General features: G+C 44.3%; 1 protein-coding gene across 1 annotated transcript in view; it reads right to left on the bottom strand.

The window, feature by feature from the left end:
• USP11 (ubiquitin specific peptidase 11) overlaps positions 1 to 27351 on the bottom strand; it is a 2050211-nt gene that overhangs the window by 1081586 nt on the left and 941274 nt on the right. The window contains exon 11 of the mRNA XM_069647415.1: positions 26378 to 26461. Coding sequence (XP_069503516.1) covers positions 26378 to 26461 — 84 coding nt within the window. The remainder of the gene's footprint in view (positions 1 to 26377; positions 26462 to 27351) is intronic.

The following is a 27351-nucleotide window of genomic DNA, read 5'->3' as shown; positions in this document are numbered from 1 at the left end:
TTACTACGAAAGACAGATCAGAAACGAAACTGGTTTTTTCTTTACCGAGGATTCCCAGCCTGACGACGGGGAATATTCATGAGCATGTGAATCCATGCCAGACCCCATGCTGGAGAACAATTAAGTAAATATATAGGTCCAAAGAAACTCTCAAAACACCTGTATTTATAGTAAAATTGACATTTATTTTATATACACAAGGCAAAGTTATATTCAGCTGTGTAAGCACTATTTAAACTAAACACCACAAAACAAAACATCAGCAATACTTCAGGTGAGTAAACCAAGAGCAATGAAATGTACAATTCACAAACAGTTCAATGATAACTCAAATCACTCAAAACAATAACTGTTTGAAGTAATAAAAAGGGGTATTCAACATCAGTAATAGCTGTCAACTACTTTTTGCTACTTGTAATACTTTTCAAGGATCTCAATACTTTAGCAGTCCATCCGCAACTAGTTAAGAGTTCTTCAAAGTCAGTTGGAAGGGGGTGCAAAGTGAGGTACAGCAGCAGAAAAGGAGAAGTTCCACTTAAATTACTTACAAGTAGGATGCTTTTGTTGGACAAAATGTTATCAGGGACCTTGAAACGGGCTTCCTATAGACACACAAGCATTTGGTATGGAAAATTGGTATGGGTGAACACCCTAACACTGGATTCAGCACTCCAGTAACAGGAGCGCCGAAATGGGTTGGGGCAAGTACTACCCAGAGTCCCACAGTACCTGGGAAGTTAAGAAGATGCAGCTGGATTCTTTCACAATGCAACAACGATGGACCTGGTCTCTTGTTCCTTGGTCGTGGTTACAAAAGGAGGGTCTCTGGACGGGATGTCGCAGCATTCGAGAGAGAGGATTCTAAGCAAGGAATTCTTCATACTCCCTCATCAGTTAGCAGTTTTGGTGCCCTTTTACAAGCTCCAAGGATGAACGATTACCGCCCGGTCCATCCGCCTCACTTCTTTGGTCCTGCACTGATGTGAGGGGACTAGGGGGGAGGGGGGCGGGGGGTGTGAAATCCTATCTCGGTGGTCCAACTGGAGCTCAGCAAAAGTTTTGGGAGGATTCCTTCACGGGAAGACATTGCACTGCAATTGGATCTGAGGTCCCATGCGTTAGGGCCCACTAAGGGCTTAGCAAAACCATTAAACTGAGGCAGTACATGACTCCCCTCTTAGTATAAGGCTGTAACACCTGAGTTCAGGGTAGCAAAGGCATGCTTATTTTAGGAGGGAAAGAGGGCTGTAGAATCAGTACAAAGAAATTGTAATACACATATGGGTCCACCACTCTAGCTTTGACCTCAAATCACCTGTGCAGGCCTTCCAGCTTGTGCTCCATCAAGTGGGCTCCCCTTGAGCTTCAGGGATTTTTCTAAGAACTCCTGTTTGATAACATTTTTCTAAGAAAAGCTGCATCAGAACTGCAACTGTCCCATTGACTTTGGCTGTCTTGGCTTTTGGCATTTCTTATTCGCTCACAGGTTTTAATTGTTGACACTATTAATGCTGGGATAACATACTGCCTTCATCCCTCTTGGAGAAACTAACTATTAAACCAGTTGCAAGTACTTTAACTTTAACCATTTTCCCTGCTCAACTCAATTTTGTAATGGTGAACAAAATAAGTTCTAATACTGACCTTGATTGATGTCACTCCACTTGATGAACGCCTGCATTATTGGTTCTAGTTTAAATGAATCCCATCTTCCAATGAATGTTACTATTAGTTGCTGCTTTTTAAAGAAAGCTTAATGTGCCTTGTGTATATATAAATTATGCAATATAACTTTAAGAGAGTACGAGTTTACTTGATGCCTTGTGTTTACTGATTTCATTGTGCTACTCTACTCCACTCCTGAGCTCCTCGACTCAAAAACAGGGTCGCAGTGGTCTCTTTGCGTTATGAGAAGGAGCTGCAGGCGTTTCTTTCTGTTCTTTGGATCTTCTGTTCCAGTGGTCGACTTAGCTTCTGCCTCAGGAACCTCACCTTTTATCAGGATTTCACACTCATCATCTGGAAACTCTGCCTGTAGTTTACAGAAAGGGACGGGTGGCTGTCAAATCAGGAGTGTCAGCCCCCAGTGGGAACTGGTTCCTTTCCGGCACACCAGAAGAAAAAGAATAGCAAAGTTTTGTGATACTCCCATGCTTCCTGTCCTCGCATGTAGACTGCAGTCTTGGCGGGCTACACAGAGGGTTCACGCCTGTTAGGGGGATTTATCATTTTTATGCGTCATCCCCACTCATGGCGAAACACCCAGCACTTTTTGCTGGACTTCTGGACCTTTTTCTTTAATCCTGAATGTGTGGAGCCTTTTTCCACTCACTCTTTCTTATGGGCTCGGTCTTATGAACTCTATTCTTTGCATTTTACCTATACTCTGGAGTATATTTTCCACCATAGCTCTAAAAGACATCTGCATTTTACCATTGCAGCACACAACTCCTTCAGGGCAGTGTTGCTGGGGACCCATGGGGTCCTGCTTTGAGATTCTTTTCTTTATACTAGAGTAACTACAGTTCTTATCTCTTCAAAAACGTTTTAGTCTGAAGAGATTGGCACACACCATATGGAGGGCCAAAGGGATACCTAGTATCCCACTTCTCTCTGCTCTTGTGACTTTTTAGTCACATAGAAAATCTCCTAATAATGGCTAGTGGCAGTGGACATGTTCTACCAACTATTGTGTAATGTTTGTACCGCAGAATATGTCCATAGCCCGGTAGTGCACAGTGTGTTTTGCCTTTGATGGGAACCCTTGGTGTCCCTGCCTAGTCTCCAGAGTGCCTGGGGAGGCAGGAAGTGGGGGAGGAGTTTTCCACCCCCCTGTCCTTAGTCTGCCAGAGTGTCACTGGAAGCTGAAGTAACCGAAGACGTCGATGGAAATATACCAAAATGTCACCTCCAGAACTCTTGACTACCGAAAATCTGGGGGGCTGGGGGTTTATGGGATATAATACAAGGGGTGGGCTGTGGGGGAAGGGGGTCTCCGCCCGCAAATGTATGTGGTGAAAGGGGGTTAAAAAATAATTAAGTCCACATTTTCGGCCGTCGGACTTCAGGGGTCGCAGTAATGACATAGATCCGAAGTAGACCATAGATGCATGCAACGCTTTGCAACACTGAAGCGACCACTACTGTCCTGTCAGTTTTCTGTGCGACAGAGGAGCTCCAAAGAGTACTTCTTCCCTTTGGTTGGTGGGAACAACCAGTCCCAAGACTAACTTCGATTTGAGCCATCTCCAGAGGTCCTGTGAGTTTCCAGAGCTGCGGAACCCCAATACGAGTGTATAGTCTTGGAAAGGCTGAATCAGTCCAAATCTTTGCAGAGCCTACGAGGACACTCAAGAGATTGATCCAACTCACCCAGAACTTCTCATCATAGTGAAGGACTGCAGGAAGAGAAGAAGATTAACTGGGCAAATCTCGTCTTTTGTTGATGCTGCAGAAAAAGCACCAAAACCGCAGTGTGACCAGGTAAGTTGCTGAACGTCATGCCAGAGGTCCTCCCGCGAGACTGCTGCTGAGAGATCCTGTCCATTGTCCTGCCTTCAGTCATCAGACCAAGGAATCCGGAGGTCGATTCAGAGCAGCAACATTACGGCGCATCAACCACAAACCTTTTCTTTTAACCCTAGGTACTGTTGTGAAAAAGTTATTGCTTACCAGATTCCAGAAAGTCGCTCTAGAGCACTGGGGTGCACATTGAGATGTCCAGCAACCCCCTCTCCCCTCCGACCCAAGCCGCTGCTTGTGTCCCTTTAGAGTCCCCAACGTCGATTAAGCCTTCTTGTATCTTCTTTCCTAGTGACTAGAAAGTATCCACAGGAACTTTTGATTTCTGCTGCTTTGCAAGACTTTAAGCTGCTACAAACTGCCTTTTAGCTTGGGTTGCGTTTTTGACTTTTAAAGACTTGCTATGCTGCGTAACTGCCTCTAGAACCTGAAGCTCTGCTATGATTATAATAACCAATTGTTTTCCTTCCCAAAAATCACCTTCTTGTATGTGTATGCAGACTAAATAAAATTATCATATTACTTTGTGGGTACGCAGTATTACCGATAGAACTGTGAAACTCCTGTAACAATTGTATATGTTCAGCAACTACCAACTAAGATGTGACCCTATGAAAAGTACTGAAAAGGATACCCATGTGTATTGGTTTATTGTGCTAAATATTTAACAGTGACACTTGTGTATATAAAACATCTATATTTTAATATAAATGTGTGTTTCTTTGAACAGCATTAGTGACTGGGTACAGTGTACTTACCTACCGCTCACATCTTCCTCTAAAGATAAGCCTGACTGCTCTGCCGCTCTACCAAGGTCCTTGGGCAGCACAGACTGATACTAAGAGTTGGCCATCTACCAACCACTAGGATAGCTTACTAAAGTGGGACTTTAGGAAAACGCCCCTAACACCGATTTAGACAAAATGCAAATCAGGACCTCCTCCTCCCAGGACAGTAGAAGGACCAATAAAGAACAAAACACAAGAAATGGCGAAAAATGAAATTAGCCTCCATGTTGGAACAAAGGTAACCCTCCTGTGCATAGCCACAGCTGTGTATACAGCCCGCAGTGGAAAATTGCACAAAAGTCGGTAGAACACGTCCAATGCCACCAGCCATGACTAAAGGGTTGTTTCTGTAACATAATTGTTACAGGAGCTGAGAGAAAGGGGATACTACGTATTCCCTTAGCACCCAACATAGGGTGTGGGGTGCTGATCTCTCAGAAGGAAAAAGCTAAGAAGGATAACAAGTATCCCTCTAACCCTGAGAGCAGTAGTTTTCAAGGGAAATAGAAATACCAAAAGGAGAGCCCAAAGGGCACCCAGGCACACTGCACATAGGTTGCTGTGTGCTGCAAAAGTGAAACAGATGTCTTTAAAAACATTTGACGGAAAGCATGACTCAAAAAGTAAATTACAATTAACAGGTTTCCCATGATCAGAGCAAGAAAGAATGAATGAGGGGAAAAAGGCTCCCCTCATTCAGGGGAACAAGAAAAACGAAAGTCCAAGAAAAAGGAAAGTCCAGCAAAAAGGGCTGGTGGTCCAACTCAGAGTGGATTAAGCATAAAACTGACACATCTTGGGGGCGTGGACAACAGAGCAGTAAGGACGCGAGTCCCGAGAGCTCCCTCTGGCCGCCCGCAATATCCTGCTTAAACATCCTCTTGGACGGAACGCACTCGCCTGAGAATGCACCTGCTGCTGTGCATATGAGTGCGGCACATATTGGCGAAAAATGAGCTCTGGGTCCTCCTTCTCGGTGAAGATATCCGAGGGGGAACTTGACGCTGGTGGAGAGCAAGGAAGAGCCCGCCAAAATGGCCGCCGCGGGCTGCCCTCGCTGACACTCCGAAACACGGAGGGGAGACTCCGAAGCACCCGCCCACATCTGGAAGGCATCCATCGGAGGCACAAGGAAGCACGGCGAACTGACATCGGCCAGGGAAACACAGGGTGCTCTGCAACTGACTGGGCCGACATTGCAGCGGACGGCTGCGAGCATACAGCGGGAGGCGGCACGGACCGCTGCAGTAGCGCAAGGTAGGACAAGCGCTTGGGCACTGTGCAAATCCTGTGACCTCCTTCCCGAGCTGGGGCCGGGACCCGGAGGAACTCCTTTGCCTCCCATCCCACCTCCTGACATACCGGGGACCGGTGAGTGTCCGGGGAGCCGCGGAGGACGGTTCCTTGCCCCGGTGGCAGATGGGCCTCTTCTGCAGCCGACACTGGTAGGGAGGCGGCGGCGGCGGCAGACAACGCTGGTGGGGGCACTGCGAGGAGCCCAGAGTGCCGACGCCCAGGGAATACATTACTAACACTGGGGCAGTAGAGAGCATTGCGCCAGTAAGGCTTTCCCCACTGAGCTGTTGGGGTATTGAGGAGCAGCATAATTTGGATGCCCAACCCAGTGGGCCAACGACTCCGCTGGTCCTAGAGGCAGGTTGATGTTGCACGCGTGAGGATCCGTGCCCGGCCACGGCACACACTGCACCAACGCGCTCTTGAAACCTTGAAGGTGCACCACACACAGACCAAACAGGAGACGGCGTCCGTAACCCACGGCAAACAGTCATACACAGCGGGCCAGCATGCACTTGAAACCTTAAAGGCGCACCACGCACAAAAACACAAGGCGGCCAGAGCCGGGACCCCCGGATTGGACAGGGAGAGGTGCAGGACTCTGTTACCTGACATCTAACATTCACCTGAAGGTGTGCACATTGGCCCTGGAACGCCAGACACACGACAGACGGGCCGAGGGGAGCAGTGCCCACCACCAGCTTAACACAAAGGCCGAGCAGGGTGAGGGGCAAGGCATAACATATCTGCAGCGCGAATCTCGTCCCTGTTGAATGGCTAATTTACAGCATAGGGAAGGACAAAACAAAAAGGGCGACCATACAGTGCACAATGGACCAGTTTGCAACGAGCACCCCCACCGTGATGAAAGACGCTGAGCTGCCGGCGACCTCTCCCCCCCTGGGGCTGAGGCCCTAACATTAAAGGACGTGATGGCCACCATTGCAAACTACCGCTCCTCAATGGAGAAAAAAATGGATGTCATATCGGCGGAGGTGTCTTTCCTTCGACACGACCTCCAAAATGTATCCTCTCGCACGGGAGAAGTAGAACAGCGAGTTTCGAATGTGGAGGATGACCTTGGGGGGGTCCACCAGCAGCTAACACAGGCAATGACACACCTAAAGTCCTTGGAGGAACGGTTGGAGGAGGGGGAGGGGAGATCACGCCGCAATAATATTTGCATCCTGGGCCTGCCAGAAAATACAGAAGGCCCCGGCATGGAACTCTTCTTGGAGCAGTGGCTGGCGGATCTCGCGGCACCTAAATCCTTTTCTAACTTTTTTTCTATTGAGAGAGCCCACAGAGTACCAACAGGACGCCCGGTGCCAGGTGTCCCTGAGAGAACAGTTATTGCAAAACTGCTAAACTACCGTGAAAAAGATGCAATACTACAGATGGCCCGAACGAAAGGTTCGATCACATACAATGGCTCAAAAGTTGCCTTCTTCCCAGACTACACTCGGGAAGTGCAGAAAGCTAGGCAGTCCTTCGAACACCTCAAAAGGAAATTACACTATGAAAGTCAAATATGGACTGCTCTTTCCTGCACAACTCAAGATCCAACACAACGGTACTACAGTGTACTTTAAAGATCCGAGAGAGGCCTGGAAATGGGCCGAAACCCACATCACTGGGGACTGGGACCCAAGAAACCCGGGCCCTGAAGGCAGACGCAGTCCCAGACCTCGGGGGAAACGAGACGGGCGGGCGCGACTCTCCCCACCACCAGAACGGAAAGAGACAGCGCAGGAGAGAGATGAGTAACACACTGGATCAGAGAAGGTACTACCAGGACCCTGAAGAGATACACTGGAGAACGTGTGGGACACCCCTGCACAAATGCCACGGACCCCGCCAACACTCTGCTTTAAGTCCGTCAAGAAACACGATGAAAGTAGCGGGCCACAGGGGCCACCACCCAAGACCCCGAACCCTGAGAGGATTGGGGACAGTTCGAATAATTCTTCGTTTTTTCTTCTATAGCAATGGATTGTAAGGCTGGCCCCCTAAGGTTTTGAGGGTCAGCAATGTTCGGGTGACAGGTACTTCAGGTTGGGGTGGAGTATAGGGAGGGGGAGGGATGGGAAAGTTCAAATGATTTTTTGTCAGTTTTGGGCCACCACATGTTCACATCACAATCCAAACACAACCCTTGGCATACGCCGCACCAATGTACCACAAAGGGAGACCCTACCCCCGCAATGCACATCAATGTGGGTTTGTCCTCCCCCCCCACGATTAAGATATCCTGTAACCCGCCAATGCATGCTCTAAATGGCTCTCGTACAATCCCATACCTGTTGACCGCCCCAGGTCTCTCAGACTGCTCACCTTGAACATCAATGGAATGGGCTCTGGGATTAAAAGACATTTAATCACGCAACTGCTGAACAGACACTCACCCGCTATGGCCCTGTTGACCGAGACACATCTAGAAGGGTCGCGCTGTACCCTCTTCCAAAGCACCAACTACAGGACCGCTTATCATGCGGGATACAGGATGGGATCCAGGGGCGCTCTTATTCTCATACACAAACGAGTCCCATTTGCCTTACAAATCGTAGAACAGGACCCTCGGGGTCGCTACGTCCTAATCCTGGGAACGCTCTGGGGTGAGAGACTGGCTGTTGTGTCGGTGTACTCTCCACCCGGATTGGGGCAAGAATTGTTAGACAAACTGACTACTCTGATGGGGAAGCATCAACCCGATAGGTGGATTCTGGGGGGAGATTTTAACAATGTAATGTGTAATATTATGGATCGCGCCCACCTCACACAACGTAATCCAGGTGCCCAGACGAAACTGGCCAGCTTCGTATCTGCCTTTGGTCTTCGAGACGTATGTCTGGAACTACACCCGGGAGCCAGGGGTTACTAGTTTCATTCGGGAGCCCACGGCTCCCTGTCCAGGCTAGATTACTTCTTCCTTCCCAATAAAGAAATGCAGAGGGTAACGTCCGCAACTTTGCTCCCCCGTGTTATCTCGGACCACTCGCCCCCGACGGTGGAACTGTGGGTACAAGGAGTAAAGCCCCCTAGAACGTGGAGACTGAACAATTACTATCTTGGGTTCCCGGAACTGGTTGAACGCCTTGCTGAAGTATCCAACTAATTCTTTGAGATCAATGAGGCCGCCGTGCAGGATCCGGTGGTAATATGGGAGGCCTATTAAACAGTGCTGAGGGGGAGGTGATCTCCTGGACAGCTAACAAACAAAAAGACTCCAAAAAATAACAGAAGCCGAAAGGGAAGTGACCCAATGGGAAAATGAGTACCCTCTTGATCCGACGCCCGAAACTCAGGGGTCCTTAAGCGAGCTAACGAGCGCCTCCGAAACGTGGCGCTGGATAACGCCAAACAAGCCCACTGGGAATCGCAGGCGAGTATATACGAATTTGGGGACAAGGCGGGCAAAATGCTAGCGTGACTGGAAAAGAGATACGAAGGACAACGACATGTCTGAAAGATTGTCACCTCCTGAAACGAGAGATGTCAATCGGACGCCGAAATAGCGGAAGCCTTTGCCCAATTCTACGCTGAATTATATCAGGAGCCAACCACCCCATTTGACCCAACCCTGTTAGACATAACACTCCCATCTCTTTCAGCATGACAGAAGAAACTAGACTCCAATCTCTCTGAAACTGAGATAGCTGAAGCCCTAACACAAATGCAGGCTGGGAAAACACCGGGCCCCAATGGGTTCCCAGCAGAAACCTGGCAAAAACTAGGTGAGAACAAGGTAACGGTCCCCCTTCATAAAATGATGCTTCATGCCCGAGAACAGGGCACCCTTCCACCGGTCCTGCGCAAGGCTACCACTACCATCGTAGTCATTCCTAAAATGGACAAATCCAGGGAGCGATGTGCCTCCTATAGGCCCATCTCGCTAATCAACAGGGAGGCTAAGATCCTCGCCAAGCTTTTGGCCAACCCACTGCAGTCGGTGGTTCACACCCTGATCCACTCGGACCAATGCGGCTTTATGCCACACAAATCAACCCGAATGAACCTGCGACGGCTCCATCTGGCAATAGAACCTGCTCCTATTATAGATACCCCACTTGCCTTATTGTCAATTGATTTCGAAAAGGCTTTCGACTCGATCCGATGGGACAACCTCTGGGAAACCATGAAACATATGGGGTTTGGGGAAAACTTCATAAGATGGGTAAAATTACTCTATACGAATATCCAAGCAGAGGTCAGGGGTACGCAGCAGGGATGCCCCCTCTCCGCCCTCCTGTTCACTCTTGCAATAGAGCCACTCGCCCTATGGCTCCGCCAGAACGCAGCCTGGATGGGATTTAGATGGCCTGAGGGGCACGAAGATCGGATCTCGCTATATGCAGACGATCTCCTGATATACTTGGGGGATCCAGCCCGGACTTGCCCAATAGTAACACAAATGCTCATCCGCTTTGGTGAATTCAGCGACCTAAGAATCAACTGGGGAAAATCTGTCTTCTTTCCGGTAAAGGGTGGATTACTGGCTAACCCCCAGGACTGCCCGTACCGAGTGGAACAGCGTGGCTTTCGGCACCTAGGGATTTGGATAACCGGAGACCTCACTATGTAATACACAATCTCCACCCGATCATCGGCCATTTTGTTAGCGACATGCATCACTGGAAACTCCTCCCTCTGACACTCATGGGTAGGGCCGCACTTTTTAAAATGATAACCCTGCCAAGATTCCTATACATTTTACAGAATGCCCCAATCAAGATCCCGAACCCCGAATTTGACCAGGTAGAGACCCTCCTCAGGCAACTCATATGGGGAGGAGGCCAACTACGTATAGCGGTGACCACGCTCCAAAATTCAATCTGGGAGGGAGGGATGGGGTGCCCCGCCTCCAAACCTACTATTGGGCATCACAACTCGCGGTGGTCAACGACCTGCTTCACTGGGACCCAGAGCTTCCCCACATAACAGTTGAAGTTGCCGCCATGCACGACTCGGACCCAATCCACCTTCTATACCAAACTCCCACGAGACCCCTAACCTCCCCCACAACCGCAGCGCACATTGTTAGTGTTTGGAGACAGGCACACGTGTTTGTGGGATGGGAAAACAGAATAATAGAACTTAACATGCTGCCAGCATACATCCCCACCAGATGCACTTCAATTCTATACAACGCTATCACATCCTTCGCTACTCCTGAACTCACAAGCTTGAAAGCTAAATGGGAGGTGGATATAGGAGAGATAGACCCTGAGGACTGGATTCAGGTACTGATGCAACCACGGGAGATAGCTATTTCATCTAGGCTGGGTCTGGTTCAGCTAAAGAGCCTACATAGAGTATACTACCCTAGAACGATCCTACTTAAGTGGAAAAGGGCCCCGAACCCGAACTGTTTTCAGTGTGGGGAGGAGGGAACTTTCTTCCATATCCAATGGGGATGCTCCCGGATCCAATCCTTCTGGAATGCATGGTGCAATGAACTTACTAGACTCCTCGGCCACACTATACCACTAGACCCAAAAGTACTACTCCTGGGCATACAAGACGAGATCGGCCTTAATAAGTGGGAAAGGCTACTTTTGTCTACGGCAGCGGGGCTGATGCGCAATATTGCACAAAAATGGGGTGTCCCGGAGTCCCCGACGCTGGAGCAGTGGGTAATGGACATATGTGCTATGATAGAACATAGGATATACAATGCTAGGGGCTGCCCTACCAAAGCCTCCAAAATATGGGCGATGTGGGAAAAGGAAAGGCTAGAGCCCAGGGTCACAGGAGGTGGGAATCCGAACAAAGACAAAGAGGGCTGTGGGAAAAGAATTTGATGATCGGTGATGCAGACACAAACATTAGCCCTTGATTGGACATGCTGGTCCCCTTTTGATTATTTCTTCGTTTTGGTTTTTGTGCGTTTGTGATATAAAACAATAAAAAAAAAAAAATAACTGACATCTCCTTAACAGCAGTTTAAGCAGAGAGGACAGCAAGGTGATACGATAGGTCATTTATAACGTGCTTAATACCCAAAGGTTTCTAAGCGCGGACCCGGGGATCGAACTTGTGGTTTCGTGTCGTCTTGCTTCCAAGACGAGCACGTTGCCACTGAGCTATCCTCCCGAGGACCTTTAGTGAGTTGAAAACAAGTCCCGAGTCTAGGTGGTGTGTTGGATAAAGGACTATGCATGAAGATGTACAGTCAATAGGGTTGATGTTTCTAGTACTGCACCAAATGCAAAACATGTCGATTTACTGAAATAACAGTTTCTAATGTTAGAATGTTTAAGAATATTCAACTTTGAGGTAGGTGGAGATGCCCAAACTATGACCCGCTTGGAGCAATGCTGCCAAGTTGAGAGTTTGAGGACATGGGTGTAGTGTTGCCCCTTGGTCGGTCTTGGGATAGCATGTTGTACGGGCAAGGCAGTTCCATCGGCAGGGAAAGTGACATTCTCATGAATGTTAGGTAAGAATTTGTAGAGTCCAACTGGTGTGGGACTTCACAAGACTTATCTCTTGGTATTAGGTAACCCACCTTTTAATATAGGCCTGTACTACACAAGCTGGTAGTTTGATGGAGCAGCCAGGCTTCGCTTACGAGGGGTAATGTGAGCTGTAGAGCTGTACAATGAAATTAGTAAATACAGGTATCCAAGTAAACGCTTACACACTTAGTCATAGTATAAATATTTATTGATATATACACAAGGATATTTAGACCATCTTTAAAAAGCAGCAACTAATAGTTACATAATGAATACACAACATGGGTTCGATACAAATCCTGTGCAATATTGACCACTCTATTAAAATGATAACATGCAGGAAAATGTTGGTTGGTAGCGTTCCCACAAATCACCCAGTGGGGTTTGTAAAAGGTAAACAATGGATTGGAGATCTGGGAAGGTGACTCGCGCTCAAACCACTGGTGATTGTAGAACTAAGTAATGCTGTCAATAAATATCCTTATGACGGATCAGTAAAAGACAAATCGAGATTTTATTTCCTGTGATGTACAGCCGACACGTGTTTGGACCACCTGGTCGTTCAAGGCTGTGAGTAGTTACAAACAGAACATTAGACAAAATCTTACCGAAATCTTCCAAAATGTGTTCATCAAATTATGCAAATAAGGCAAAAGCAGAAATGTGAATTAACAAAAAATGAAAAAAATAAAAAGAATCAAATATAGAACATTCCAAGCCTGCCACATTTCAGGTCAGGGACAGGGAGTAAAGCTGATTGATTGCAATTGCAAGACAAAATACACAAATCAAAATAAAGGACATGTACAATTTAGATATTAGTGGTACAAAACATCTAATATCGATTGATGTTATGAGATCCTTCTTAACCCAAGGCAAAATGATTGATGAAAAGCGTGAGATGTGAGGCCACCAGGTTTGCTCTCAATGATAACCATGTGAGTCCAAGGTGAAATAATAAGTCAAAAATACATAAAATGAACTAACGGTGAGTCACCCATGCCTGTGGACAACGTGGTGGAATACAAATATTGTGTTCCAAGTCATGGATGCAATTAACGATTGGAATTAGGGGCATATCATGAAATGGTGAAATAGTTTGATTGGTCAGGTATTCACAAAACTACAAAATCGTGCCTACCCAACTTAGAGAGGCCAAAATCTCATTTCCTGTAGATGTGACAAAAAATTAAGGAAGACAATGTCATATTCTAAGTATCGAGAACTAAGAAAGTGATGTTGTAATTGAGTCACTGACGATGGTGTGATTCGAACATACCTTGCAAGATAGAGTATTTGTTGTAAGGATGAAATGATCTCGAACAATGTAATACGAAGCAGTTTAGCCATTCCAAAATTCTGAAAATGCCTCATCTGTAATGCAACCATGATGAATGATCAGCATTGAGTATGATTAGGAATGGAACTTGGCCTAATGCCATTGAAAATATCTGAAAACCCCCTGAGGTTTCCCTTTCGCTGGTATAATCTCGATAGAGAAGACATCCAAATATGGTAAGAAAACTGTAATGCGGTTTCCCGGTACTTGATGGAATTAATGTCCAAAATGATATATATGACCTGGAAAGAGAAGGATAACCGTAGTTGACAATGGAATGGTCAGAGAAATCTGGATGGATTAAATTATCATCATGATACTGTCAGATCAGGCACACTGATCACCCTAATTATAAAATGGTGAATTCCCTATGGATTGCCCATATCCTTCCTTTGCAATACTATCCTGCTATAATTGCGCGCACAAGTAAGGTGAAATTTGAAAAGAATCAGAAAGAAGGCACAATAAATGCGCAGGAATGATACGCTTGCTGATTAGCATCAGAGCTTACCTTAAATAGATGAAAGAATGGCATGGGGTCAATCCCTGCAACGAAGTCACACGGACAATGTCTGAAGGAATTGAATCTAATGTGAAAACACTAATATCCTTCACGCATACACCTGCGTGAAGGCGTCCGTACGTGATGTCATGCATCGGGCGATGCATGACATCATATGTAAACAATATATGTCATGTCCGTTGTCATTATGATGTGACATGAATAACTGATATTGTCCATGATGGTTGGAAAAAGAGTATTGGAGACTTAAGATAGGCAGTATAAAGAAGTCTCAAATGGAAAGACCCCAATATCCTACGCGCGAAAGCCAGCGCGATGACGCCTGCACGTCATGATATCATGTGTATATCAATACATGACATCATGTAAAACCACTCAAGCATGCGATGTACGTTGTCTATATGATAAAACGGATATGTGTAATGACCCGTGATGGGTGAGAAAAATTATTAGAAGAGCATTACGCATGAAGCAATATAAAGTAGTAATATGTAATTAGATCAAATGAATCCTCCAAAAACATTGATATATATTAGAAAATTGGGGTGCTGGCAGGCCTGATCCAAGCCCTGATCGACCTGTCCTAGATGTAGACAATTGTCATGTAAAACCCCTGGAATTGGGCATATAAGCAGCAGTCTCTGTGGCATTTGATTGTACATTATAATACAGGGTATTGATTGAATCCACTGACCCTCTTCACACAGACTGTTATAATAGGTCCAACGGTCATAAAAGGTGTAGTAAGAAGCATCAATCAGTGATACTAGTCTGGTTGTTCGCTAATATCAACTAAAGTGAGTATGTGTTAGCTAGTGGCAAGTCAATGTGGCCTCACATCTTTTAAATTTATAGACGTATGATGCCACATCAGACAATTTCTAGTACACAAGGTATGAACCTTGACATTTGGATACAATTAATAATTATATTATAAAAGAACATTCATCTCATGGTCACTATTAAGCCCATTAGTGGTACGTCTGAGAAAACAGATTAATTTACATTCCAATTTTCTCAATTTGAGCCTAATGTCACCACCTCTCTTTCCCCCTCTTCACTTTCATCAGTCCAATGAATCACAAGTCCTCTTTATTACCCCAATGCTGATGTTCTTGCCAATGTATGGCTAGTGGTGATTTAGGATCAGCACTTCTCAGACTCGCAAGGTGATACCTTATCCGCACTCTCAACTGTCTGATAGTGCTTTCAACATATAATTTGCCACAAGAACATTATGGCGTATACAAAATAGCAGGTTTTATAATTAATGAACTCATTAATCTGGATTGTTGTGCCAAATTCATCTGAAAAAACTTGACAATTCTCATGTGCATATTTCCAAAAATTGCAATTGCCACATTTGAAAAAACCATAGTTAGACTGAGGCTCAATTTATGTTTGATTTTATGTGCTTTTGTGAATGTGAATTTGGGTCTGTCCAGCAAGAAAGATAGCAGATCCTTATCAAGTTTGAGAATGTGCCAGTGTGTCAAAGCCAGTTGGTATGGAGTAGAGGGATCCTCAGAAAAATGTGTAATAACAGCAATGTGCTGCTGATGAGAATTTGACTTACTTTTCTCAACTAGAAGTTCTGATTGTTTTGTCTTGTCATATTTGTTCAAGGCAGTTTTAATGCTGTTCGGGTGATACCCTCTGTTCAAAAACCGTTGTGCGAGTACATCGCCTTTTTCCACATAGTCTCACAACTACAGTTCCTCCTAGCCCTGTAAAATCCCCCCCACCTAAATATTATGGATCGTAGACAATTGGTGACTGCTTTAAGCAAAGAGCACAGAATTCACTTCAGTAGGCTTTCGATAAGTTCTAGTCTGCAATAAACCTTCTTCAATAAAGATATGCAAGTCCAAAAATTCAATACATAGAGAACTGGCATGGCCTGTAAGCTTAATACCAACATTGTTGTTATTCATATGTGCTATAAAATGATCAAATGAGTCTTGTGGTCCCTTCCATACAATCAAAATAACATCTATAAATCGTCTCCAAGCAATCAAAATATTACTGTACGCTTCCTAATTGTAAATGTGTGTTTCTTCAAACTGTGCCATAAATAAATCTACCCGCAAGGGGGCAAATTTGGCACCCATGGCAACTCCTTTTGCCTGTACACAGTATTGGTTATTAAATAAACAAATGTTATTGCACAGAGTGAATCTCCAAAAATTTTTTAGCATGTCAATGTGTTTCAGATACGATGCAGATGAGTTGCGAAATGCATAATCAATGGTCCTTACTGCCAATTCTTGATCAATGCTGGTGTACAATGTTGACACATCTAAGGTCGCTAGCATGAAGTCAGATTCCCATTCCAGAGTCTTAAGGAACTGTAGAATATGAGTACAGTCTCTTATGTAGGATTCCGTATTAAGAACATAAAGGTTTAAGGGCTTCATCTAGATTCAGCAACATCCCTTCCGTAGCCCACCCTATACCACTCATGGTTTGTCTTACTAGTATTAATTTCTCAAATTTTAGGTACAAAATACAATGTGGGCATAGTAGGTTGAGTATTGGTCAAAAAACCTCTCATCTTCTGTTAGGTAGCCCTTATTGTACCATATTTGTATTAGATCTAAAAGGTCTTTTACAACCCTCTTGGTTGGATTGGATTGAATTTGACGGGTGAATAGCAGTTGGGAGTGGCTAGATGTGACATGCCCATTGCAATGTAGTCTGATGTATTAAGAACCACTTTATTGTCATCCGTATCTGCTTCTTTGATTGTTACGCTTCTGCACTTAGCTAGATCTTCCAAAGCCTCTGATTCATCTCTACTTAGATTGGATCTATGTCTCTTCTTGTTATGAGGAGATTTATCCAGATAGGCATGTATATCCTTGGTAATTGCCTTATGGAAAATTTCAATCACACCCGATGTCAGTTGTGGATGGATGGCTCTATGTGATATTAACAAAAACCGAAACACTGAATCACATCTAAAGTGATTTGATTTTCTTTTTTTTTTTAAAGGCACTAAACACCCTCCCCAATTTATTTTAGGACTGGTGCAAATATAATCAAGCTCCAGTCACAGAATAGTTGGGGATGGTGTTAGATAGTACCTCTAAACAAAATATTGAATCACTTTTGATGCGATTCAGCGTTTTAGTGTTTGTTAATATCACTGGATACCGTTTGGGTTAGAGCCATCAGAGTTATATTCCATTCCTAATCTTCCTCCATTTGTAATTGAAAAGTTCCCCCACCTGCCCCCCACCTGAAAGATGACTTTGCCTTTAAGATTAGAGAAATTTTGTACATCATTAAAAAACTAAAGAGCTCATGGGTCCCTGGCCCTGATGGCAACACCAACGTTATTAAGGCAAATCCCACCTTCTGGGCATAAATGCTGGATCGCCTTTTTTCTTGAGATTATGGCCACTGGGACTATCCCGAATAGTTGGCAGGAGTCCATTCTAGTAACAGTTTTTAAGAAAGGGAAAGGGTGTGATCCAGCCAACTAGTGGTTACTTGCAATGTTTGACACCAGTCAAAAGATATTCTCCACTTTATTACTAAAACAATGGAATAAATGGTCCACGAGTAAAGGCCTCTTAAACAAGTTCCAGACTGGATTTTGGAAAAACCACAGCACTTAGCATAACATCTGTGCCTTGCCCCATGCTAGGGCCGCGATTGTAGGTGTTAGACCTAAGAAACTATAAGCTTTGTGGATTTTTCCAAAGCTTTTGATCTAGTTTTGCATCCATTATTATGGGATAAATTGCACCAGTGGCGAATTGATGCCAAATTATAATACTTGATTAAAGCTTTGTACTCCGACACATGGGTCACTGTGTATTAACAAGGATGGAATGGTAACAACACATACCGACAAACCAAGGTTTAAAATGGGGCTCTGTTCTCGCACCCCTGCTTTTTATTTTATACATCTCCGATTTGGGCACTGCAATTGGAGCCATCCTCTATTTTCCTCCCTCAATTAGCGGTGAGTCAATGGTGTGGTTTGGTTACGCCGATGATAGTTTTGCTGGATCACATCCCCATATGGGTACAACACTCAATAGATACCCTGTTTGCATACACACAAAGTAATAAACTTAGAATGAACACTTCCAAAACCAATGTGGTAATAATTGGAGGGAGACAAACGAAAAAGTGCTCTTTTATTTGGAGGATTAATCGGAAACTACTTGAAGTGGTAGATCAATACATTTACTTGGGGCTTCCAATTAAAACCTCCCGAAAAGGTAATTTTTCTGGGGATATCGTCACCCCAGAGGACTTGAGGAAATGGTTTGTGATTAAAATTAGAAGGTTGGAAAGTCTGGAAGGCAAACTTCTTTGCTCTATACTTCTAGTCCCATCTTTGGTCCCGGTGGAGGCATTAAGACTTGAGTTTGGACTCACCTTCCTGATCTCTCTGTGGTTATTATCTGGATGTTAATTTGTACTCTCCCTGTACTCACCCCAAATCATGACAAAAGTTTTATTAGGATTAATCTCCAAGGTCTATCGATGTAAACAAACTAACAATTTCTTGGCGGAGCTTCAGTGACAATACACATTAATAATTTGGGACCGTGTATGCAGCATTTAGTGATCTCCTGAATGCATTGACAATATTGAAAAATAAAACTAATAGTTGGGATCTATACAACGCTTTAACTTCACTCCATAGAAAGAAAAAGTATGCATTTTATAGTACTTAGGGCTTGCATCCCAATTCACCCTGTACCTATCTGACAAAAATGTGTTTTAGACCAATGAGAAGATACATTACCTACGTGCAATATAATATACTTCCCACTATGGAGTACACCAGTAGTTGGGTTGGAATGGCATATGAGGATACAAGGTGGCGACTATGTAAACTGTCGGTAGAAACTTCATGACATTCTGCCCTCTTGCCCTAAACTAATGAATGCATACTTGAAGGGTTGTACAGATCTAACATTTTATTGAGTCTGATCAGTTTTGGAGCTGTATCCAAGTAGCAGAGTCCATAGGGATGACAGCAGGAGCCTTCTATATTTGGAAGAAAGCATTATTTCAGCTCACTGTTGAACATGTGAAATAAGCCTGATGCATTTGAAATGTTGCTTGTGATGTTGCCTGTTTTATTGTAAGACTATCTTAAGAATATTTTATCAGTTGAATAATTTGAACAATATTTATTGTCAAGAATCTGTACTTTCATTTTATTAAAGAGTATGCCATTTACGAATTTGAAATAAGCTATGAAATTATTGGTATTAATTTAATGTAATCATTTAATTGTGTACCTTTTCTACGTGCTAAAGGTTTTTCTTGTTTAACCAAATGCACTGAACACAAAAAAAGAAACAAAAAAGTTTGGTATACATGGTGATAAATTTACTGTGCATATAGATGACAAAGCCTATAATCCTTTGATAGCAAATAGGAAAAGAGATGCAATAAGAAATTAGAGCATTGACTAAAGGTGGGGTATAATGAATGGGGATTTTAGATCTATGGTGCTTCAAATTAAAGGACAATCTCACAGTTGCTATAGAAACATTTAGTCACCATAGATTCTAAAATGCATTCAGTGACTTAAATGAATAAAATAAGTTAGGTGATGCAGTAAGATCGAATCAAATCACAAGAAATATGCCCTAGCTTCAGAACTCCAATCCCTCTGGAGTGTGGCCTTGTGCCCAAAAGTCACAATGCTTCTCCCCAGAATGTATCTGATCAGGTAAAGTACTTGTGTTGGTGATTGTTCACGAGGAGAGATGCAACAAAGTTACTGTTAAGTAAAAATGTATTCTTATCTTTCGGGTAAAGCTGCTCGGGTGCAACGACCAAAAACCAGTGCAATGGAAGGATACAAAGACTTGTTCTCAATGTTATCATAACGAGGACAGGGGGAAACAAATGTTTTGCATTTACTTACCACCCCCCACTGACTTTGATTTTCCCAGAAGACTGGATGGGTCGAGTGGGGTGTTGTTGGAGGATGGAGTTCCAGTTGTCTGTTCCAGTGAGAGGCACCCAGGAGCTGCGGGTGCAAGGATTCTTCTGGTCAGGACCAGGAGCAGAGTGCAACTCTTGGTGATGGAGAAATGCAGAAAGCACTGATGCAGACCTCTTCACCGGAACAGGGAAGGCAAGTTCCAGTGACACCCACTAAACACAGGCGACAGCAGGCATCCTTCCAGTCGTGGTTGTAGAAGACTTTCCAGAACAGGACCCCTTAAAGCAGGGAGGCTGACATTTTGCAGCAAGGTGACATACAACACAATCCGGCGACCACCGAAGTTCCAACTGCAAACATGGAACAGGGATGGTTCTAGCAAGGTAGCCCACTGGAGAGCTGGTTAGTCTACCGGGTGGTCATAGGACACTTCCGAAGGCTCATGACGGCTGGATCAAGAACATGTCAATAGCGGTTGGTCCCACCAGTCCAGGGGTTGAAGCAATGCTCAGGGTCTTTGCAGACCAGGTAGTCCAACAGGGTTTCACCGGGCCAGATGCAGGAAAGGATGCTGGGCCTCTTCAGGAGTCTTCTCCGGATCTTCAGTCGGCTGATCTTCTGTACAAGATTCTGAGCTCCAACGCTAATTTCATAAAATGGCAGCAGTAGTCCTCTTTATCCAGAAATCCAGCCTTGAAGCAAGTCCAATCCTAAGAATGGTCCAATCAGGGACCACTGTAGGTTTTGTTCATGTCCTAAACCAGATTTTCAGGCACCACGGATGTGGAGTGGGACCAGACAGTCCCTCTCCCTTCCTCGGTCACACACACAAAGGCATCACTAGACTGCGAAAGGAGTGGCTTTCCAGGGCAAGTGCAAGTGCATGACCTTCTATGGGGTTTCTTGATCTTCCTGCATTGCAAGAAGGCCAAACAACAAGATGGCCATAGAACAAGCGAAAATCTCCTGGCATGGCAATTTTGGGGCACTGGCCACGTTTAGTAGCCATATAGTCAACACATATGTGCACACTAGAAATAACACTGAAATTGTGAAAATAGAATTGCTGCCACCAGCTTGTTGTTAGGCACATATAAAAGTAACCAAAAATCACAAGTGTAAAAGACTAGGGTGATACAAACGTATCTGCCATTGCACCACACTATAAAATGCTGTGTGCAAGGTTAAAAAGTTACTAAGTTGTAAATGTCAAAAGGAAAAAACTGTTTCCCAGTATTGATCCGTCTCCTCACAACAAATAGATAACAAAATCAGCAAAAGGCCAAGGGAGTGAAGCTGAAAACTTCACCTCCCTGTAAAAAGTCAGGACAGGTTCAAAAATGAAAGCAAAAGGTTTTGGTGTCCAGAGAACTATGGAGGGAAAGTTGGCAAAAGAAATCTTTCCCAACAGTGCATAACCTCATCAAAATAATCCAAACTTTCTTTTGTCTACCATCCCCCTGTGCACAGCAATATGTGGCTCAATGGTAACAAGGATAGGCATAATATATTCACTATAAGTCTGCAATATCACTTCCTCACTCTATTGTGCAAGACACCCCAATCAACCCACCATTAGTGTGCCCGAGGCTACTCTTGTTAGTTTTCCTGTAAATATCCTATAACCATCCACATACATATCGGTAGTTAGCCAGCTTTCTTGCACTAAAAATATGCCCTACTCCAGCAAAGGGCCATTCACTCTCCCATTATTCCACAAGTGTTCATAACCCCTAGCATTCCATGTGAGGATATACAATGTATCTGGCGTAATGCTAGGGTAGTCCCATATTAATTGGTTGTGGCATCCCTGGGAGCCACCCCGAGTCACTCATGTTGTGTTTAACCTCAAAAGCAACTTTTAACGGTTATCACAAAAGACTTCCTTGCCCCCTTGTTCACATTCCACTGATATCCTATGGCGCATGGAAAAAGTGTTACTATTTAAATAGGTCACAAAATTGATAGCGTTACCCATGCGTATGAACAGTCGCATAAGACCTCATGTAGTGAGATATGCATGTCGTTTTACAATGAAGCAAGTTGGTGTATTTGTGTCAATAAATGTCATGATGGTACAACTCTTAAAAAGGGTATCATTGCTAAAAGGGTAGACGTTTGTTCTATTAGGTATAGTACTCCTTTGTCTGAAATATTTCTTGTATTTTAAAAGTCTGAGATTTATTTATGTTCGCAAGTTGATCTCGTCAATTAAGGGAGGGGTGCGGGGGGTTGTACTTGCTTAGTTACCATATTTGGATTCCCTTGATTAGATGTAGGCCTATTGTCTGACTGTGGTTAATCTGCTATGGAGTTGTTCAAGCTACTATGCCCAATTTCTATTTGGGCTTCTTGTTCTATGGGAAGACGCTTCAAAGAATCATCGATAACAGGTGGTTTTGTAAGACAAATCAAAATTAGTTTTAGGCTTTTGAGATTTACGTGCTTTCTTGGCATTTGTATTCTTTACCTTACTATGCCTTTTACTTGCATGTGTGTTGCTCTCAGTATCATGTATCACATAGAAATTATGTTTCCACAAGGCTCACCCTCTTATTATCTTAAGTCAAGCACACCTCTTGTCCCCAGTTCTCTTTTTGGTTTCATTAACCAATTTCTTCAGTTTGGTCTAAAGTCCTGCCAAAATCACTCAATATTCGAGACAGTTCGATACAGATACTATAGATCTTATGTGCTAGCTACCACTCTTACATTTTTGAGCCACAATCAGTCTTGCACGCTAAACCAACCTTTCCAATTGGCATAACTTGCTCTGTGCCTATAGTTGTCACTGGTACTTCAATCCTGCCTAACCCTCCACATGTTATTTTGTTGCAGAACATGGATTTCATCCATTACATTCACACTTTCTGCCGGCTTAGTTCTACCTCCAGCCAGCACATGGAGCAAATTCACAACATTGTTTCATGCTGGGATTTCTGTACCCCACGTTTCCCGGCATAATTCAATTAAGCATTTCATGGCCATATTCTCAAATATCTTTCCATGGTCAGTTTGAGAAACACCCAAAGGGGTACAAGTGATCATACCGCCATTAGAGCTGTACTCATTGTACAATACTGGTGGTGGATTTTATTTTTCATAGTAATCCTGCCCATCAGTTGATCCAGACATTGTGCGGCTGTTCAGATAGTGCCATATACGTTGTACGCTTCATCCTACCTTTCACATTGGCATCTTTCTCTAAGCTATAACAATCCCAGTAGCAAATTATTATTTAAGGCAGGGGAGCGGTGTATGGGATCCCCATTTCTTGCCTCACTTCCTTGTTTACCTGTGGCACATCACAGTCTGAGTTTGTTTTAGGACATCAACAGACAATCCCCCATTTTTGCGATTTAAAGCTGTTGGCACAAGATGCTCCATTGTACTAACAGCCGGATTAGGTTCCAGGTCCAACCTCGATTTACTGAGTACGTTATGACATTACAGGATTTACAAGCAGGATACAGAGGTCCACTCAAAGTTACTGCTCTAAACTGGTCTACCCACCAACTTCTGAATGCACTTTTCAGTGCACTTCTCCATTCACTAGTCTGTTTTATGAGCCCACGGAGAGGAGGTAAGACACCACAACAGCAGTACAGAAGTAAGACAAAGTGTTCAGCTTTCGGCTAAATGGGCAGCATACAACTGCTCACTGCACTTGTCAGGGCACTTCTCCACAAAGTAATACTTTAGTTTCGGCTTCACCAGGGAGGGGTGGGGGGCCAAGCCATTTTAATGCACTGGTAGCCAATATACCATTTTGGTATCCATTGGGGTACCTAGGTTTTGTTTACAAAATCCTGCTCAACGACATTTTGTGTTTCAATGCTTCTTTTGGTGACCACGAGGTAGGTCTTAAAAGGCCAGTTCTGACCATGTGAACTCTTTGTGAACCCACAATGGCAGTCCCCGTTTTGGCCCAACCTGGTTAATTCCAGTATAGGTCTCTGTACTACTACTCTCACTTCCTGTAGGGGTGGCGAAGGCTGAGTGGCAGTCCTACTGACCAACAAGTCTGGTTGGTCATACGACCCTCAGGCCAAGACCCTTTTAGTGAATGGCTGGCTGGCTGGCCTTTTGTAAGCCACAATGTGCGAGTGTATCTGGACTTGTCTTGCTCCTGTTGCACTCTTCGTTTCCTGTTCTGCAGTGAGGAGGAAGCAGGTGTGCTGCCCTACTGAAAGAGATGTTTTCTTATGATTACTAACATATTTAATCATTACCTGACCATACAGAGGTTTGGGCATATCCCAATTTGGGTTTGACTCCGGTCCATGCCCGCTGAAGTCTCCTAAAGTCTCCCTACATGTGCTGGATTGAGGACTCCATGCCAGAACAGTTTCTGGGCAATTTTACTTTTGCAACCTGTCGTTTATCACTCAAATGTTCCTATTGGCAGAGGGTTGCTGCATCAACTACCAGCCAGTTTGTCAGCTTGTGATGTCCTGCAATGCCACCAGCCATTGTCACTGTCCTGGGACCGTTTGCTGCCTTTGTTTGTTCACCTTGCTGCTGGGAGCAGTTTCCTTGGGTTTGGTCTTTTTCCTGTGATTCAAGTATTCCTCATTAGATATTTTACATCTGGCTTGATAGAAGGTCCTTTGTTTTTTTTCCTTGGATACTGGGGCCTTAGTTGACCCAGGGTTCAAGTCAGAGAAAACCGAATCCTAAAAACCACTGTTGGCAAGGGGTATACAATTGTTTCATTCTCTCTGCCTATAACATATATGCCTGTAAATTAATACTTGTATAATGCCCTAGGGATTTCAAATGAATATGGAGAAATGTTTTGGTCCTAAGGGATTTATTACATACTAATGGAACAGCCGTGTGTACGGGCCAAAGTGCTTAACGAAAGACATTTTCAGAGTGTTAATAAAGACATTGTGGAGGCGTACTATGCTGGAAATAATTGCATTTACAGAAAGATCTCTGTATGGGGGTAAAAAGTAGTTCATTTTGTTGGGGAAATAGTGCTTAATCAAATGACTTTCTGTTCATATGTGTTTATTTTAAAATGTATATATTTTCTTAGTGTATGCTGTTGAAGTGGTATCCCTGTCTTGGGACTTTTTCTGCAGTTAATTGTATGTTATTGTTGTAATACACATTTTGTTTGCCTCGAAGATGAACTTGAACGGTACACCCCTTTTCGGTGCCACCGGTTCAGCGCCGATTTGCCACGGCCAGTTCGGCGACGGGACGTTTTGGCGCTCAGATGTTTTGGCGCGGCAGTACATGCCTGCCCCATGAGTTACTGTGTTCCGCTGTACGTAATGAATCCATTTTACTGTAAACATATGCAGCAGGGTTTTCCAGCTCATCATTTTGAAATGGGCATCTGTGCATTTCAGCCGGCTGTGCAATTATTTCCCAATATGTCAAACACCCACCCCAAAGGGATGAGGCGACATTGTTTGAAGCAGGCTGCCATTACCTAAGGCACCTTTGAACCCGTCGCCCCACACCGCCCTTTAGAGCATGGCGAGCATTCTTTAGTGGTTACATGTTTACATCACCACCCCATGTGCTATATTTATTGGATGCGGAATAGGCTGCCAAGGTTTTCATCTTGACGAGACGACTAAAGGAGTTAAACCCATCCATCCTCTTCGCAATATCCCTAAATAACTAAAGGAATAGCGCACAATTTATATAGCATCTTCATAGTAATGTGTTTGATGGCCAGCTTCGAATCCTTTCATTTCGATGCGGCCAATTTCGATGCGGCCAGTTCGGCGCGGGCTATCACGCCAAACCGGCTCCTGCGCCGAACTGGCTACGACAAATCGGCCCGCGCCGAACCGGCCGCACCGAAATATCCTGCTCCGGAACTTCTAGTCTTATTATTGTATGCGTAAGGCAACAGCTCCCTCTAGCGGTGGTAATAGGAGAAGCGGGCACAAGACAGCTTTGGATAAACATACATATGACTTTTTATTATATAGTATGATTTTTCCTGTTTGGTAACATTGTGCTTTCTGTAATTTCCACTACCTCAATGTGTTAGGTGCTAAGCTCTAGGACTAGGATCTTCTACATGTACGAGGGATGGGATGTGTGGACACTGCTCTGTGTTTCATGCCTGTAGGTACAGTTCTCAGTTTCTCCTCATCCCTGTTATTTTATTTTGGGTGCTCACCTCTTGTAGAGGGCTGGCATATAGACATTGGGGTTAGAAGAGTCATTGTATAGGCATTATTGCTTTGATAACGTTTAAGTGTCAAATTAGTATCCAAAGTACTTATTTGACCCGATAGTATTATATGTGCTAAAGTACATGTTTTTCAGTAGTTGTGTGTGGACATCTGTACCTCTGTATTGAACTATACCTCAGAGTTCAGCCTTGTTCAGAACACATTACCTACACTAAAATAGTTGGGTTCCCTTTATTTTCAGGTTTGTTAGCTTTCCCCCCAGGGTAAGGCATTGTAGCATCAACAGAGGGTGGTGAAAAAACCTTATCTGTTAAGTCATGCATCTACTTTGGTGGGCTTCTTTTATCTTTACACTCACCTGTTCAGGAGGGACCCGCACATGTTTGGAAAGAACGATGCACAGATCAAGCACTTTGCCCGCCTTCGGTACAATGAGACGGTGCTGAGGAAAAAATACAATGAAAGCAGTTAAGTATAAGCACAGAGGACTGAATAAAAAAATGCAGAACCAAACCACAGCAACTTAGTAAGACAATACAGAAGAAAAGGATTTTTGGCAAATGAATGCTAAAACAGGGCAGCAGAACAAGAACCAAAGGCATGCAAGCAGGTCAGTATTGTATGGAGTTGAGACCCACTAGTGCAAAATAAAATGTGTGCGCTGAAGTTCAGCGATGAGGCTTGTTGGTAGATGTGTGTATCAGCGATAGAATACCAAATGGTTTGTAAAACACCTAAAAAGAGTAATGGGTATTCTATGCTTTCCTCTGCTTGAGGTGGGGGGTATGGGGGGAGGGGGTTAGGGTGTGTAATTGTAAACAATTGTGTGAGGTCTTGTGCCTCAAACTTAAGGCAGAAAATTGAAGCATTAACAACTTGAATTGAGAAAACCTGGTCTCACAAAGGACTAGCGCAAGCACCTTTTTCACATTGCACCACGTTATTGGAGGGATCTGAGGGAACATGTGGACATGCCATGTCTATAGCAGCTCTTGCACCCAGTTGGAGCTACGATGCAACAGTTCATTCGTTCACCCGCTTCACCCTTCACAGTCTCTTCTTTCTGACAGTATGGAGGAGCTGCCACCACTGCAAGTCTTGATTGTTGCATGACTAGCAGCACTAAACTGCATCACGACAGCTGCAGCAGACCAATACTGTGGCAGGCAGAGCCCCAGAATGCTTATTAAAGGGTAAAGACCTGCTACTCATACACAGACTACCATTCAGTCAGTTAGAGAAAATCAAACTACCTGTTAATGAAGATCACTTGGCATTACAACTGTTAGAATAGATTCCATTATTGGAGGAGATCTGTGGTGCCATTTAATG

This window comes from Ambystoma mexicanum, chromosome 2q (assembly GCF_040938575.1).
Source record: "Ambystoma mexicanum isolate Mex_15411 chromosome 2q, UKY_AmexF1_1, whole genome shotgun sequence".
Taxonomy (NCBI): Eukaryota; Metazoa; Chordata; class Amphibia; order Caudata; family Ambystomatidae; genus Ambystoma; species Ambystoma mexicanum.
Note: the sequence above shows the minus strand (reverse complement) of the source record. Positions and strands in the feature narration are given on the sequence as shown.